General features: G+C 41.4%; 2 protein-coding genes across 4 annotated transcripts in view; one reads left to right on the forward strand and one right to left on the reverse strand.

Moving 5' to 3' along the window:
- trak2 (trafficking protein, kinesin binding 2) overlaps positions 1-5,085 on the reverse strand; it is an 18,658-nt gene extending 13,573 nt beyond the window's left edge. Inside the window, exons 1-2 of one of the 2 annotated variants that reach the window (XM_085796149.1) lie at positions 4,936-5,085; positions 423-613 (exon numbers count right to left, since the gene is read on the reverse strand). In XM_085796149.1, the coding sequence (XP_085652275.1) occupies positions 423-477 (55 nt within the window). In that variant the 5' untranslated portion in view covers positions 478-613; positions 4,936-5,085. The remainder of the gene's footprint in view (positions 1-422; positions 614-4,935) is intronic. The other variant, XM_085796141.1, reaches the window with a different exon arrangement.
- Positions 5,050-14,715, forward strand: stradb (STE20 related adaptor beta). Of its 2 annotated transcripts, XM_085796181.1 has the most exons (12): positions 5,050-5,363; positions 5,928-6,204; positions 6,952-7,032; positions 8,659-8,761; positions 9,563-9,684; positions 9,793-9,901; positions 10,601-10,724; positions 10,837-11,008; positions 11,123-11,227; positions 11,806-12,062; positions 12,169-12,211; positions 13,016-14,715. In XM_085796181.1, exons 2-12 carry the CDS (start codon positions 6,193-6,195, stop codon positions 13,175-13,177), a joined length of 1,290 nt encoding a protein of 429 aa, XP_085652307.1. In that variant the 5' UTR covers positions 5,050-5,363; positions 5,928-6,192; the 3' UTR covers positions 13,178-14,715. The 2 variants fall into 2 exon arrangements, with proteins under 2 accessions (XP_085652307.1, XP_085652317.1); XM_085796191.1 differs by lacking the exon at positions 6,952-7,032.
- The last annotated feature ends 2,354 nt before the right edge of the window (positions 14,716-17,069 follow it).

The following is a 17,069-nucleotide window of genomic DNA, read 5'->3' on the forward strand; positions in this document are numbered from 1 at the left end:
CATCTAATTAAAGGGATAGTTCAACATTTTGGCAAATTGGCCCATTGACATAATCCCTATAGTCATAGCAGTAGGTTTATTAGCTTTAATTATCGGTGCAAGCTATTTTTAGAACGGCGGAGCAGAGCCGCGAGCTGTTCAGAGCTACGCTACGGAGGCTCATGGGATTTCTTGGTTTCCCTCATCAAACTCATCAAATACACAATCCAACAACTCCAAAACGCTCTGGTGGACAATTTGTGACCTGCACATTCACCACGCTATGAGATAATAACACAACGTTACCAGACAGAGTTGTTTTAGAGGGAAATTCATGCAAAACCGCTGATGCGCGTTCCCGTTTTTCAGCAAGCAGTTTCTGCATTTGCCTCAAAAACAACTCTGTTGCAGAACTAAAATGACACGCAGCATAAAGCTCCTACCTGTCTCTGTGCTGGACTCCTTCTTCTCCACCGCCCGGGGTTTGACTTCAAACATGTCCCTGTCCTCGGAGCGGGGAGGAACTCCCCACTCACAAACTCAAAGCTTGACAGAAAGATGGAAGCAGCGCTCGCTGTGACATCACATCCTGTTTCTGCGCCGACGGTCGGGTGGTGCCCGCACACACCTTTACCTGTAACAGGAGGAGGGAAGTGAAAGGTATCAGAGAAGCAATTTGGGCAAAGACAAAGATTAATTCTTTCAAAAACCGTGGAGCTTATCTGACTCAGCTGCGGATGACACTTTTAATTTCCCAGTTCCTGCTTGGTTACTGACATTTAAAGCCAAATGAAAACGCCATTCCTCCCTCTGTGTTTTGCTGTTGGACACTGAAATCACTAATCTGTGTTGGTGTGAAAACTGTAAAATCTCAAAAACAGATTTCCCATCTAAAATTTGACATGACTTTGGCTTTTTGAGGAACATGAGGTCATTTATTGAGAGTCCACATGAGAAATACAGTCATAAAAGCAAAGCCAGCTGCTCGACTGTAACACAGATGCATTTTCATTTCCCATCGTATGTGTGCCACATACTGTTTTAACAGGGTGGGAGGGCCAAGGAGCGATTGGAGAGGCCTCCCACTTCCTGGAGGAATGAGACAGGATGTGTTGTCTTAAAGGGACGGATTCCCAGCAGAGGACACTGGGAGGATGAGTGCTGAACAGCTGTGAACATGTACTGGTCTCTGTATTGTATCATGGCACCGCAGTTGGCGAGATGTTTTGTCAAGTGTTCAGCAACTCTGAGGTTTTTTTTTCTCTCTAGTTACTCGTCGAGTCACATGTCATAGTGGTTGTAACTGTTCAGAAAACCCACTGTTGCTGGAAACATGAAAAACATGAATGAATGGCTGCTATTGTTTATCTTAAAGGTAGAGTACTACTGAGACAAATTGAACCGGCAAAAGCCAAAATCCTGAACACAATGCAACTTGATAGCATCTTTCATCAGATCCTCTTCCTATCTGATAAACGAAAACAACATCTTTTGAGCACTACACCTCCTGGCTCTGTTCAAAATCCATCTCCACGCCTGACTGAGATAACCCCCATGAAATCGCCGTGACATCACTGAGGTTATTTATTTACCCACTTTAAGCTCCTTCCAGAGCGACAAGACGTTACACAGCTGCTTTCACAGGCTGCGTACAAACTGCTCATGATAGGCCAATTTAACTTCGTGTAAAATTGGTGGAGTGAGTGGCTCTTTAAAAAAAAAAGGGACTGAGGTTTGCTTAATTGTTCTACTGTATTTCAACAACAAACAAAAAAGCTGCAAAACCGGCTTTTCTTTCTTTCTTTAAAAAAAAAATAGGACAATACAATGTGTGGCTGCTTCAAAAAGACTGTACTGTGCTGGGTCATGCATAGCTCCATCTGCATCAATGACCTTGGTGTTTGGCCTCTAGCTGTGCAAGCATCCACACACACACACATACAGTACACATCTGTGTGTGTGTATATCAGTGAGCATGCCTGTGGAAAGACACAATCCTTGGGCAACACTCAGCCTCTGCTTACATAACGGTGAAGCTGAAACAGTTTGCTCCATAAAGAGGATTAGTGTGATGCACGCAATGCTACAGCCTAAATGCACTATCAACTATTAGAGGCATACAGTAGCAGACAGACACAAGGTACCGACCCATCGGTTGAAAGATACAGGAATCACATTAGTCATACTTATTAATTATAAAGAAATGCTGCATGCGTTTTGTTTGTCTTTATCATAGCAACGTATTTCAGATGTACAGACGCTTCTTCTTTATGCCAGAGCTAATCCTGTCAGAGTGACATGTGATTCATCTCATGAGTAACACTGTCACAGCCAGACAGCTTCTAGTTTATGATACAATAAATGATATGTGAAATTGTTGTGTTTTTACGCACTGACATTATTATTACCCAACCTCATTAAACAAAAACAATCAAATATTTGAGTTAGTTTTAGATAAAGTTGTTTTTTTTTATTATTAAAAGGATGTTTGTGGCCAACATTAATGGACACACACAGTTTCCTGTGGTTCAGAGCATCAAGGGGAAATTCTGACCACAGTCTTGAAACTGACACTTAATTATGATGAGAGATTTTTTCATTTCTCCTTTATTTATTCAGGGAAGGTCAATTGAGAGCGAGCTCTCTTTTTCAATGACGCCCTGATTACAAAAACACAATTATACAATATACAAATTCATCAAGGAAATGATCCACAATTACATACAGGTTGTAAAACATTCGATAATAAGTTTTTTAAACTATCTAAGGAAATAAGATGATCCAGTTTCAGACAGTTTTGTAGGTTATTCCACTTTTAGGGGGCATAAAACTGAAAGGCAGTCTTCCCCAATTCTGTCCTGATACTGGGAAATTTGTAAAACCAAGGTGTCCTGTGAACGAGTGTGCAAGTTACACATTCTAAGTGAGATTAAGCTGGTAAGATAAACAGGTAAAATTTCAAGTAAAGCTTTGTAAATAAAAACCATGCAATGTTGTTCCCTCCTTACAGTTAAGGATGGCCATCCAACCTTATTATAAAGAACACAGTGATGGGTTCGGAACACATCTCAAGTAATAAAACGAAGAGAGGAGTGATAAAGTGCATCCAGGGGTTTCAATGTAGAGAGAGCAGCATGCATGTAAATGACATCACCGTAATCAAGTGCAGATAAGAAAATGGCCTGAACAAGTTCTTTTCTACATTCCATTGTCAGACAAGATCTATTACGATATAAGAATGATAATTTTCCCTTAAGTTTTTTGGTAAGATCGGAAATATGAGTTTTAAAAGACAGTTTGTCGTCCAACCAAATGCCCAGATATTTGTAACTTGAAACTGTCTTGATTATTGCACAATAAAGTGATGTAAGATGCCAAGTGAAGCTCTGCATGCAACTCCGTGAAGCACAGACAGCAGCAGCAGCAGCAGCAGCACAGACAACACTGGTCTGTCCCAGCTGTCCCAGAGGGACTGTCTGCTTACATCAGCTTTTCACAGACTCCATCTCCGTCCGTGTCTAAATCGCAGCATCCCGCTGGCGCTCCCATCCAGAGTGACCCACAACTCGTGCAGCAGTGGAAATGTCACTATCTGAAATGCCAAAGACCACAAGTGGTTCATCCATAGTGCACACCTGAATCGCCAACCTGACCTTGCTGGAGATGTTCTCCTTGGCTCGTCCTCGTTTCTAATTTGCCTCGCTTCTATTTGTGCTGCATCACAGCATCTGCACTCTCCTCGGCCCAGCGTTGATCTAACAAACTGGACAGGGCCTGAGGCGCCATGTGACACTGACTGGACCTGAGAGGGTTGGACTGCATAACCAGAAACCTCTGACTGTAAAATCAGCAGACATTCCTTGTTGCCTTGCCAGAAGAAGAAGGAAAAAAATGCGACCACCACAACAACATCTGATCACACTGGCAGCTCACATCAACAACAACTAACCTCTATGTGGCATCGCCTTTAACTAATATAAACTAACTAGGATGTTATAGATGCTTTATTAGCCAGTAAACACATGGATGGAGAAAATATAACTGAGGTTGTGTTAATTAATCCTTAGTTACTAGTCTTCAATTGTCATGACTTTAATTCATGAAAATAAATATTATAACATACTGTATACAATGAAACTTATTAAATAATCTTCAACCTTGGTGCGGTATGAGATTTTACTATTAATTCAGTGCTTCTTCATAGATTATTAAAATGAAAGACCCTATGTTGGGAGGATTCATATTCATTTCTCCATAGATGACAGATATCATATGTTTTATATAGGTTATTATTATACTATAAATACAGGGCTCCAGACTTTTTTTTTTTACTACACACAGTGGCCCCTAACTTAAACATTTTAGGACCACAAACAGAAAATCAACTTACAAAGCATATATTTACATTTTCTTTTCATTCATGATCCTCACACACCTGTAATGACAGATACCAGATGTGAGTTGCCCCTTCCACGTTTCACCAGTGTTTTGTTTTTGTTTTTTAAAAAGGCAAAGGCAAAGAAGATGAAAGTTTTAATTTGAATTTTTTTTTATTTTAATAGGCAAAATGCTCCCATTTAGGGGCAGTCTGGAGCCCTGTAATACTGATACGGATCACCGATGTTTTTAAATATCCTGTGTGAGCTAACGCTAGCAATGTTTTCGCAGGGCCAGCTATCATTTACCAATAAGAGGGATTAATCCTATAGATCTATAGGTAAGTTGACTATTTCTCCATTAATAACATCCTTTTGAATATCACAAGTATTATTAGTATTGATGAAGACCTGAGTGTGAGCTAATGTTTGACGTGTTTTGCTGTAGGTGAGGTTGACAGCTGCCTGTCTGTGGCACAGGACCCGTCACGAGCCCAAAGTGGGAGCATCCCTCGCGCGGTGTGAGCATCGAAAACATGATAGAAATCAAAGAAAGATGATCGATTATCGCCAAACTTACCCTATATCGATGTTATTCCACAACATGGGCAGCCCCAGCGGAGCACGCGGTGTCCGTCAAACCCCACTTGCTAAAAAACCTCAAACAATAGAGAGAGGGGAAGGAAGGGAGGGAGAAAGCTAAAGGCTACACGCGTCATCAAGCCGCGACAGCAGCAGCAGCAGAGGAGGGTTGGTGACGTATTTACGAAGCGCCAGACGTCGGTGTCAAATTAAAAGTCCTGTCAAGATTACATTTTTCGCTTTGCGGGCATTGTGCCGTCCGTTACTGGAATAAACGCGTTACCTTTGACTAACTGCGGATCATTTTGACACAAAAAAATGGTAAAAGATGAATCCTTTTAAATAAAACGTTGTTTCTGTTTTCAGGCTGCTCTTTGTATTTTTAACTTGTTTACACCAAGAAGCTGTTGTTGTCGACGGGAGGAGGTAAGTTAAGCTGCCTTCTCTCTTTCTTTACGTGTCCTCTACTTTTGAATAAATAACCAACCAGAAATATAATATCCAGTTCCTAAATTAGCTAACTTTAGTTTAATGTATTAATCCAAGAAAATATATTTACGCCAGTTTGGCTCCTACAGAGTGAGTGTTTTTGTGCAGCATGCCCTGTATTTTTGTCCAATAGTGAAATAATTACACACAAAAAACATGGATTAGTTATGTAAAAGTCACGTTAAGTGGCGACATTAATAAAGCTCGTCTTCTGATTATAATAAAATGGCTGCAGTTAATCTTAACCTTGGAGAGGAGTTAAATTTCATAATTATCTTGGGAAATTACAACAATTTTGGGGGGGGATTGCGGTTCACAAGTGATGTCTTATTGCGCCACTATCAACAATCAATGACCTATTTTGATTCATGAACAAAAAGCCAACTGACTAAATAGACACATATATACTCATATCTAAAGGCTGCAGGATTTTCTTTTTTTTCCGATGCTACGGCTGCACTGACTGACTGGACCGGACGGATTTCCTCTTTATTTCCTCAGATCTGTAGATCGGTTGATGCAGCCAGGTAAGCTGCCGACGGGTGGATGGGTGGATGGCCGAGGTTGGATGGATGCTGCTGCCGCTGCTGCCGCTGCTGCTGCTGGACGCTTTCTAGTCTAGTTGGGGATTCTCCGTGTGTGTGTCTCATATTACACCGCTGCTCTCCGTCCTCCTGCCTCGCTCCATCGCGGTTCGGTCTCCTCCTGCAGCCTGTGAGCGGATGAATGCCAAAGCCTGTGGTTTTACCGTCGCCAAAAGGACTCCATGTCTTTCTTGGTAAGAATAAAACGCTGCTAGGGTTGTTTTTCTTGTTTTTGTTTTTGTTTTGCTTTGTGTCTCTTTGCGCTTTATTGTGACCAAGTAGATGATGGATAGTCACGAATCAGATGGCTCATGCTGGTGCCCCTGGTGGGATATGATACATTCAGGAGTCTATTAAGTGGAGGAGCTTAAAGATATGGATGCACCAGTCATTGATTTCAAAAGCAATCAGTCCAATTGTTATTTCTTGTCAAATTAGCAGATTTCTAAGTTGTAAGCTTCCAGATATTCTTTATATAGCCTGTCTGAAAAAGTGTAACCACTTTGCATCTGCATTTTCATAATGAATCCTAATGTAGCCTGGGAAATATAAGTATTAATATTATCCATCCAACTGTGCATCTCTCACATCTAATAGGCACATCTAAGTATGTATGCAGCTCTTATCTGGCTCTGTTGGGACACATCAGTCAGTCAGCTGGCTCTTTGTTGCCTCTTATCATCACTCTCATTCTCTCTCCACTCACCACTTCCGATAAAAAGCCATGTGAGTGCATTCACAGCTTGCGTGTATTTGCAGATGCTTGCTTCCCCGTCCCTTCCACCCTCCACAAAGGCAGCGTTTCACCACCACCACCACTGCCGCCCCTACCTCCAAAGCTCCATGTTTCCTCTCCGCTCCTCTTTGTCCTTTACGGCATGTCTCACCTGTACCCCCCCTCCTCCCTCCCTCCCTCCCTCCCCCCTCCTCCCCTCCACCAGGACTGTTCCTGCATCTCCCACACTCAGGTCCAGCCCTTGGACATAGAGGAGCGCTATGAGGACACCAGCCACCAGTTCCTGGTCAGTAGCCAAGACGCTGTCAGCATGGAGACAGGTGTCACACTGATGCTCTTCCATCGTATTACGACTGTTCATTTGTTGTTGAACAGCAGCTCCAATGGGGGGCTGCTACTGTTATGGGAAAGCATTGTGGCTGTTGAAGCTGCTGGTAACACCTGACGGAGCTACTCCGTCACGTCAGTGTTGCATAAAGTCTGGGGACACAGAATGAGAGAGTGGATACAATCGGTGCAGTACACTCTAAAAACACTGTATCCTGTATCCTGTAATGCAAAATATTCTCTCTGTATTTATTTGCTGTATGTAGGTCACATTCCCATTTATAAAACAGGCTTTTTACAATGAATTTGTATTAAAGCCTTGAGCCTTAATTGAGATAACCCTAATGACATCACTTTGACATCATCGGGGATTATCTTTTCAGATTAGTCACACTGGCTGGGCAGCACTCCACATGACAGGTAAACTGTATAAAAGAACTACTTCACATGATTATAGTAGAGAGATTTCCTGTCCTTTTATTCGTCTATAACTATTTAAACCATTATTAGTAGTGCATTACCTAATTATTATTGTATACTTAATAATAATTACAAATGTACTGCTGTCAAGTCAAGTTAAGTCAAGTCAAGCTTTATTTATATAGCACCTTTAGCCAAGGTGCTTTACAATTACAATGAAATACATTAGATAAAAGCACAATAAAATAAACATAAAATATAAAAAACAATAAGAACTGTCATGATAAAACAATCAGTCAGTTAGGATGGCAAAAAAAGAAACGTAAAGATGATGCGTGGATGAAACCAAGAGTATATATGTGTTTGTGTTTGTGTGTGAAAGTGAACTAGACTCTCCTGTGTCCCAGACCTCTATCTGCATCACTAAAACTGCAAGCATTGCCGACACCCCGCCCCCTCCTCCCCCCCTCTGCTGTGCTCAGTGTCACAGTGACATCCCGTGGTGGCCATCGTCTCCTCACACACACACACACACACACACACACACACACCGCCTCCCTTCGCCTCACAACAGTGGCGCTGTGACCTGCCTGTCAGGCTGCCCTTGTGCCAGTAGCAGTCCAACGAGGGTAGATTTTAGGGGTTATTGCAGGACAAAGCCAGTTAGATGGATGAGATTAAATGAGCTGAAAATTTAATGATCCACCGTGGGGAATTGGATATTACGTAAGAAGCATTAATGAAGAAGCAGAGAGATTTTGAACTGAACCGCAGCGCAAATTTACTACAATATAACGGAAAATTCTTGATGTGCAGCTCCTCTCTCTGTCCACCCTTTGTGTTGAAATCTAATCCACCCACACTTTGCCTACTCACACTCTCAGCTGCTTAGTGGTGGTGGTCTGAGCCAGCAATATGCATACTGTATGCAACAAGCCTGGGAACGATGACCCCGACCATGTTTGTCAGTGCGGTTGCTATATCTCGTTTTCAGAGGGTGTCAGAGGTCATAAATGATTTAAAGTGTTCACGTCCAAATATTTGAGTTTTGTACATAATACATTGCATCATGTTTAACTGCTGTGTTACTTTATTCTTCCTCCTGTGTGTGATAAATGCTTAATATGTGCCTGTGGGGTGAATGTGGGCGTGTGCGTCCCTGCAGAGCTGCGACGGGTCTGAATTCACTCTGCAAGGGCCAGCGGGCGGCGATGACATCACAGGGCTGTCTCCCGAGCCGGCCCACTACCAGCTACTGTCAGAGCTGGGTGAGAACATCCTACACCACACACACACTCCTGAGTCAGAGACCGCAGAGAGCTGCACCTGTTTTCTCCTCTCAGATCTTAAAATGAGACTTAAAGCGATAGTTCACCCAAAATTCAAATTTCACTCATTATCTACTCACCCTCATGTGGACTAAGGGCTGGGAGAAGTTTCAGAGTCCTCCGTGCCTTCTCTGAGTTACAGCGGGGCTCCGTGCAGCACTGCATGTCCACATGACGGTTGAGAACGGAGCTCACTTTTCTTCGTCCAAAAAGACACACCAAAAAACATCCAAATACCTCCATAGTGCTCGTCTGTAATGTCCCTCTTGTATTGAAGCCCCGACATGAGAAATTGTTCCGAAAAAATTAAATAAGTCTATGTTTTAAGCTGGTCCGTCCAAATCTCGCGCAATTTGCATTGACACCTAGTTCACGGCTCCGCAAATCGCACAAAATTCCGGCAGAGCAACACTGGGAGCTTCCGCTACAAACAAGCTTAAAATATAGACTTATTTAATTTTTTTCGGAACAATTTCTCATGTTGGGGCTTCAATACAAGAGGGACATTACAGAGGAGCACTATGGAGGTATTTGGATGTTTTTTGGTGTGTCTTTTTGGACGAAGAAAAGTGAGCTCCATTCGCAACCATCATATGGACATGCAGTGCTGCACGGAGCCCCGCTGTAACTCAGAGAAGGCACGGAGGACTCTGAAACTTCTCCCAGCCCTTAGTCCACATGAGGGTAAGTAGATCATTTGAATTTTGGGTGAACTATCCCTTTAATGCTTCCCCACTGCAGGGAGGGGCTTCAACAACCTGAGCCAGGTGAGCATGGCGCGGCACATCCCCACTGGCCAACTGGTAGCCGTCAAACAAACCAACCTGGACGAGTGCACAGAGGAGGAGCTGCTGCAGCTCATGGTGAGCTGCTCCTCAGGGAAAAGGATATTTGTCGTCTGTTGAGTGCATATGGTTTTTAAAAGTCTTCATCCAGGTGTGTTTCTGCCTGATTGTTTCCAAATCCCCCAGAACGAGGTTCTGCTTTCCAGGTTTTTCCGTCACTCCAACCTGCTGACCTCCCGCCTGGTGTTCAGCTCCTGCTGCCAGCTGTGGGTCCTCACACCGCTCATGGCTTATGGTCAGCTAACTGCCACTCCTTTATAAAGTCTGTTTTTTTGTCTTTAAAATCCATAGAAATGAATAAAGCTGCAAAATTGAGTCGTTTAAAGGGATAGTTCAACATTTTGGCAAATTGGACCATTGCCATAATGGTCCAATTATGGTATAGTCATAGCAGTAGGTTCGTTACCTTTAATTGTCGGTGCAAGCTATTTTTAGAACGGTGGAGCAGAGCCGCGAGCTGCTCAGAGCTACGCTATGGAGGCTCATGGGATTTCTTGGTTTCCCTCATCAAACTCATCAAATACACAATCCAACAACTCCACAACGCTCTGGTGGACAAGTTGTGACCTGCACATTCACCACACTATGAGATAATAACACAACGTTACCAGACAGAGTTGTTTTAGAGGGAAATTCATGCAGAACCGCTGATGCGCGTTCCCGTTCTTCGGCAAGCAGTCGAGATGGAGTTGTTTTAGAGGTAAATTCAGAGACTGCTTGCCGGAAAACTGCCCCTGAAGGCAATGCGCATCAGCGGTTTTGCATGAATTTTCCTCGAAAAGAGTTTTTGGATTGTGTATTTGATGAGTTTGCCAAAATGTTGAACTATCCCTTTAAGCAAATACACAAGCAATATATAAATAAAACTTGTGAGTTCCAGCTTCTTGAGGATAACTCACTTCCGTCGTTGTGTCCTCTCTCCTCCTGTCTCCAGGCTCTGCAGACACTTTACTGAGGACATATTTCCCAGATGGGATGAGTGAATCCCTGATCGCGTACTTGCTGTACGGTGTGTTGAAAGCGCTGGAATACCTGCACCGCATGGGCTACGTTCACCGGTCAGTGTTTGAGACGTGGAGCTGTTATAAGAGGGGATGAGGCGAAAAATATTAAAAAATCTACAAATATCTGTATCCCTTTTAATGTCTTTCTGTTTATATATTTTACCAGGGGGGTGAAGGCCAGTCATATCCTTCTGTCAGCGGAGGGGCGAGTCTACCTCTCAGGGCTCCACAGTGTTTACAGTATGATGCGTGAGGGGAAGAGGATGAGGGCGGTGTTCGACATGCCCCATCACAGCCCCACCCTGCTGCCCTGGCTCAGCCCAGAGCTACTGCGACAGGTCAGATATTCCCAAATGACACAAGGTCAAGGCGTGTTTTAGAAAGCAGCAGTTTTAAGCTTCATCCCTGTCTGTCCTGTCCCTCCTCTGTCCATGGGCGCTTGTCCTCAGTAGGACCTGCACGGTTACGGCGTGAAGTCGGACATCTACAGTTTAGGTATCGTGGCCTGTGAGTTGGTCAGTGGCAGGGTTCCCTTCCAGGACATGCCGCCCACTCAGGTGAGAAAACAAAAACAAAACGCAACACTTCCAACCAAACAAGATTAGGTTTGTTATTTAGCTGTTTTTTATTGTGCAATACAAGTGGCAAACATAAAGACATGACACCGCAACACAGCAGCCAATAAAAAGTATAGAGTTAAATAAGAGATAAATTGTGATAAGAGAGAACAAGTGAGAAAATAAATAAATAAAAAACGTATCAGAATCAGAGCTGTTTTATTGCCAAGAGCAGTAAAGGTCAGTTTACAGCACGAGGAACTTGTCTTGGTGTCAGGTGCAAACATAAAGGTACCAAAAATGGAATAGAATAGGAATTTAGAGAATTAAGAATTTGAATAAAATAAAATAAAATTGAATGAATTAAAATATTCTAGTGCAAAAGATAACGCATATACTATATGCAAAAAAAGATATAAAGATATATATACAAAATACTACTAAATAAGTTATTGTGCAAATTGTTGTAGTAGTGACTGTCCATAGGTTTAGGGTTATTTAGGGGGGACTGGGGCATTGTTCATTAGGATATATTTAGCTATTATTTAGCTGTTTTCGTTTTGAATCCGTTTGTCCAGATGCTGCTTCAGAAGCTGCGCGGCTCCCACTGCTGCCTGCTGGACGTGGCGCCCTTCCCGCTCGGCGAGCTGGGGGGGCTGAAGGTGTCGCGCTCCGGCGTGGACTCCGGCATCGGGGAGAGCGTGGCCACGGGGAGCCTGTCGCACAGCGCCACCGCTCCTCCCACGGACCGACCCCAGAGCCCCGGACCCAAAAACCACTCGGCCACTCTGCACAACCTGGTGCAGCTGTGTCTGCAGCAGCAGCCTGAGCGCAGGTCGTCACAGTGAATCAACACCGCACAAACTCACAGTACGCTACACAACTCATGACTTACAGTATGATGCTAATAAAAGTGTTTGCCCTGTCTTTCTCTTCGATAGACCGTCAGCATCTGCTCTGTTGACTCACGCCTTCTTCAAGCAGGTGGGTTTCCTACTTCCTACCTGGGAGCTCAGATTGTGTGTGTGATCAAAGTTGTGTATAATATAATAATTTACCATGTTCAATGGAAAACTAAAAGCATGGTTACAAGCAAACCAGACATGTGACCACCTGTAACTTGTATATAACTGCCACGGCACCATTTGAGGTTTTATTTTTCAGTTAATTGTACACAATGTTTTTTGTGTACGTCATTTTTGGTTCTAGAAGTACTTACATAATTACATTTCATGCAATATCTACGTACACACTTCTGCTTGTGCAACTGGGTGTAATGGGCATTGTGCAATACAACCTGGCACTTTAAGCTGATGTGCACTTTAGGGCCTTGTGCAATACTATCTGGCACTTTGATAAATACTCTTATAGGGCATCGTGCAATACAACCTGGCACCTACAGTATGCACTCCTGCACTTTAGCACTTGTCACTTTAACCCAGTACTTTTGCACTTTATCTCTCAGAAACTCTTATGGTCCCCCTACCTGTGGAAGTGTTTGTCAATATGTCAATATGTTTTATATCGTCATAGTTGTCTTGTTGTCTTTTTGTTGTCTACATTATTATGTTGTCTATATTATTATGTGTATTGTCACTGTACTGTTTTTATGTTATGGGACTCTGGATGGATACTAGCATTGCTGTTATAATCCGGCACATTTACATGTTTTTATGTTAATTAATGTGCACTGTTCCATCCAAATAAACCAATAAAGTAAAGTAAAGTAAATATACAGTAGATTTTTTTGTGCCTTTGCTTAATCAGAGTTGTGTTGTTGTGTGACAGGTGAAGAGACACACCAGAGACTCCTTCCTCAGCCTCATGTACCCAGCAGTGCCCCTCACCAGCCCCGAGGACCCTCCCGTCTCCTCTCCACCTGGGCCGTCCTGCCACGCTCCGACATCATCCACCGCCGACTCCCCCGAGGCTGTTTGGGATTTCTCCTAACCCCCCGACCCCCCACCCCACCCACCCCCCTCATACACACACCTCAACTCCCACTCCCTCGCCCCTTAATCTCTAAAACGTGACTAGCAAGCCAAACACAAGACAATCAAAACAAAGCAATGAGGCCAAATTCTACTGTGCTTTTATTTTTATTATTATTATTATTAATAATCCAACTCTCTGAGCCTTTTTTAAGTAGTTTTGTAGATTTTTTTAATATGTTCATCTGATGCCTATGTGGACTTTAGTCGAGTGGTGTTGTTGAGGCGACTGTGAAAGTGCTGGATCGAAGAAGCTGCTCTGATCATGTACTAAGGATCCATAATAATAATAGAAATAATAATGGACCATCAACAAGTCACATGACGACAGATGTATTAGCTGACTGTATAACCAGGCACTTAACTCTGAGGTAAAAGGCAACTATGACTTAAAGGAAAAGTCCACCGAAATACTTTATTGTTAAAAACGGCTGTTTGTGTTTACCAGTGTATGTCTAGGCACATTTTGTTGTTTGTTTTATGGTGTTTAATCATATTTCTATGGTTAATATTTCTTAAGTGAGTACTGTACCTGCTCTTAAGAATTAAGGACCTCACTAACTAACACTAACTGTATCTGAGCTACATGAGTTAATACACCAAATGGGTGTAACTCCCGAGTGTGAGACACTATGGTGGACTTTTCCTTTAAAGTGTTGTATATTCTTACTGTGAACAGTGAATACTGCGGTACATAGAAGGAGATTTACAGCACATATGTGCATATACAGTATATTCATAAGACACTAGTGATCTTCCAGGACTTGCCTGTGAATTATCATACTTTGAAAATCAGACTAATCCAGTGATAGTTGTCTGCACATCAGCGACAACATTACATTGCTAATTCGACATTCTTAATAGTAATGACATGTAAAAAAACGTAAAAAAAAGTATTGGCTCATAGCTTCTGTGAACATTCTTCAAATCCCCCAAATTATGTGAAATATGGCTCCAAACAGTACAACTACACCTCAGATTCATATGTGTATCGATCTTTATCCTTCAGTACCAGGTAACCACATCCAGAATGCTTGGAAAACTGGCCACAATCAAATATGTGAATATACTTTTGCTGTATGTTTGAACATAATATGCACACAGTGTTATTGTGTAGTGAGTTTAAAACGTGTTATTATGTTTCCCTATGAGCTGATAGGACAAGATGCAAACTGGGCTTTTTAAGTAATAGAACATACGTAGCGCTCCATGTAGAAACTGTCATGTAGAACCGTTAGATGAAAACCTTCCCAGTCCTGATCATCAGTGATAACGCCAAAAGAAGAATATTTCTACTGTGCTCTGTGACCACTTATCCAACAATGCCTTTATGTTTCACTGAAACCTGCATTCTGAATATGGTGATCGATCTGTAACTGTGATTAAGTGTACTGTGTATAAGAACTGTGATTTGCAGTACTTATTGAATATGGTAGCTGTATAAGCCTGATATATACACACATATATTATAAATGATAACTTGATTTCGTAAACTACCGTCAGCTTTACACATGCTTTGGAAACACAACTCTTTAAGTTCTGAGAGGCCAAACAACTATGATTTAGTTTTATCATTTATTCGATGTTGTAAATGTTGTGTTGACACTTGCATGTCTTTCAATGTGGGAGAAACCGGAGCACAGTGTCCTCAGCCTGGAGCAGCTGAGACGACGTGCAACTGTTGGTGGAGGCAGTAATGTAAGGAATGAGGAAGTCCTCATCTTGCTGTGGTAAATCTACACTCAGAGCCAACACATTTATCAGGTGTTAACTGAAGAAAAGTTGTAATTTGAAGAATCTTCCATGCTCACTTCCTCCATTTTTGTGGGTCTTTGTAGATAGTGTTCTTGGAAAGTCAGGTGATTCAGACTGACTGGATTCCTCTGACGTATAAATGAATGATTTTAAACTCATATGGACACCAACGGCCTGTGGAGTCAGTGTCCAGACTCTCTTAGTCCTGGTCAGGCTTGTTTGTTTGATCATGTGCAACCGGTGAATTACATCCATCATATGAGATTCAGGTGTATGACTTTTCAGAAATAGAAAAGCTTTTTACTTACTACAGTAACAAGTATATAGCCACTTTTGTCTGCTTTTATTGGGTCTTGCATGTGTTTAAGAAGCTGAGGGCCCAACACTTCTGTGACTAATGTGGTCACGATGTCGTTGCACATGGTGGACAGGACAGGAGGACAGCACGTTGATCATTTTTCCACTGATGTTATCGGATTCCCAAATCATCCACTGCCTGGAGATAAACAAGAGGAGAAACGGGTGAGTAAAACAACATAAACTGTAAATAAATGTACATAATTTAGGTGTAGTTTAACTTCTTACTCTTAAGGTATACTGTAAAAACTCTTATGATCTATACCTATATGATCAAAATGTGATTGCAATCCTAATGTTATTATAGAGCAATCTATGAATAAGTCATTATTTTTATTTAATTGTTTATAATTTGCTTCCATTAACACCTACAGTACAATTTGATGTTAGAACCGCATCTTAACAATGTAAACACAGCTGTGCAACATCCTGCGTCAAATCTCTATTATTCATTTTTTGCTGATCCGGTGACAAACAGCAAGTCTCTGCTGCTCCACCAGGTGGAGACACAACATTAAACTAACTGGTACAGCTTTGCGACCAGGCCCACCCAGCCCTTAGCAACCATGAAGGTCCACATCGACAACGTAAAGGAGGAAAAACTGTCGCAAAGACAACGAGTATTATGATTTATATTAAAAGTCACATTTCCCATGCAATTAAACATTTTTTTAATGGAATAACGTACAAACAAAAGGTAAATACTTCATTGCAGTTTAAGCCTGAAAATGTTCGCTTAGTTGGTCATGTTTTTGTGCCAGTCTCTGCAGTGTGTTGTGCATCCGGTTCATCTACCAAATTAAATGTTCGTCTTGCACACATCCACCAGAAATTACAATACAGCTAAGGAAATGATGAAAGTAATATTTCAAAACTGTTATGTGAGTACAGTAGCTACATAAAAAGTATATTGCTGCTCTTGAAAATGTCAGTCTGTGTCATGGTAAGCATATATTTTCTTATATTGCAAAATTAAAGTGGTATGGTACAGTAAAAGGCAATAGAGACAAGATAAAAGCATACAATAGAATAAAACTATTGAATGAAAAAAAAAACTAAAAACATGTAAAAAAAAAAATATATATATATATATAATTTTTTTTACCATAATATGAGTAATTAATTGAAAGCAAGAGTATATAAATAGGCCTTCAAGCTCTCTATGGAGGTTGATAGTATAATATAACAATACAATATATGTCTCAGTTTAAGAAAATGTTTAAAAAAGAAAAGATAAGTGTCTACAAAAAAGAAGAAGGAGAAAGAGAAAAAGAAGGGGGGGGGAGATAGATAGACGAGTGGTGTCCACTGCTATTTTGTTTGTTTTCTTGTTGCTACTATGTTTCATCATCTTTAATATTTTGAAATAGAGTATAATATTGGTGTTGAAGTAAGCCAATGTAACTATAACAACAGAGAGGGGCAGGTATTATAAGTTTTCTTCATCCTGCTCCTTTTCATTCATGGTGACAATGTGTACATTATGTGCAACCCTGTGAAGAATGTATACCATGAATGGAATAAATCAAAATTAAATTAAATTAAATTAAATTAAATTAAATTAAATATAAGTATTCTAACAATAATTATTATCTGTTCTCATATAAAATACATTCAGTATTTAATTTAATTTAATGTTATTAAAGCAGATATCAGTGGAATGTTTTTGTTAATATAAGTCCTAAATAGTCCTATTTTCCGTCAGCAATCACTTACATGAAGTATTTCAGCCTAAACAC

The sequence above is a fragment of the Trachurus japonicus genome, chromosome 2, assembly GCF_045865225.1.
Source record: "Trachurus japonicus isolate A0001 chromosome 2, Traja_1.0".
NCBI lineage: Eukaryota > Metazoa > Chordata > Actinopteri > Carangiformes > Carangidae > Trachurus > Trachurus japonicus.

Coding starts and splice junctions, on each gene's coding strand:
- stradb (XM_085796181.1), top strand. Junction 11,009..11,122: donor GCCCAGAGCTACTGCGACAG/GTCAGATATTCC, acceptor TGTCCTCAGTAG/GACCTGCACGGTTACGGCGT. Junction 12,063..12,168: donor CAGCAGCAGCCTGAGCGCAG/GTCGTCACAGTG, acceptor TCTCTTCGATAG/ACCGTCAGCATCTGCTCTGT.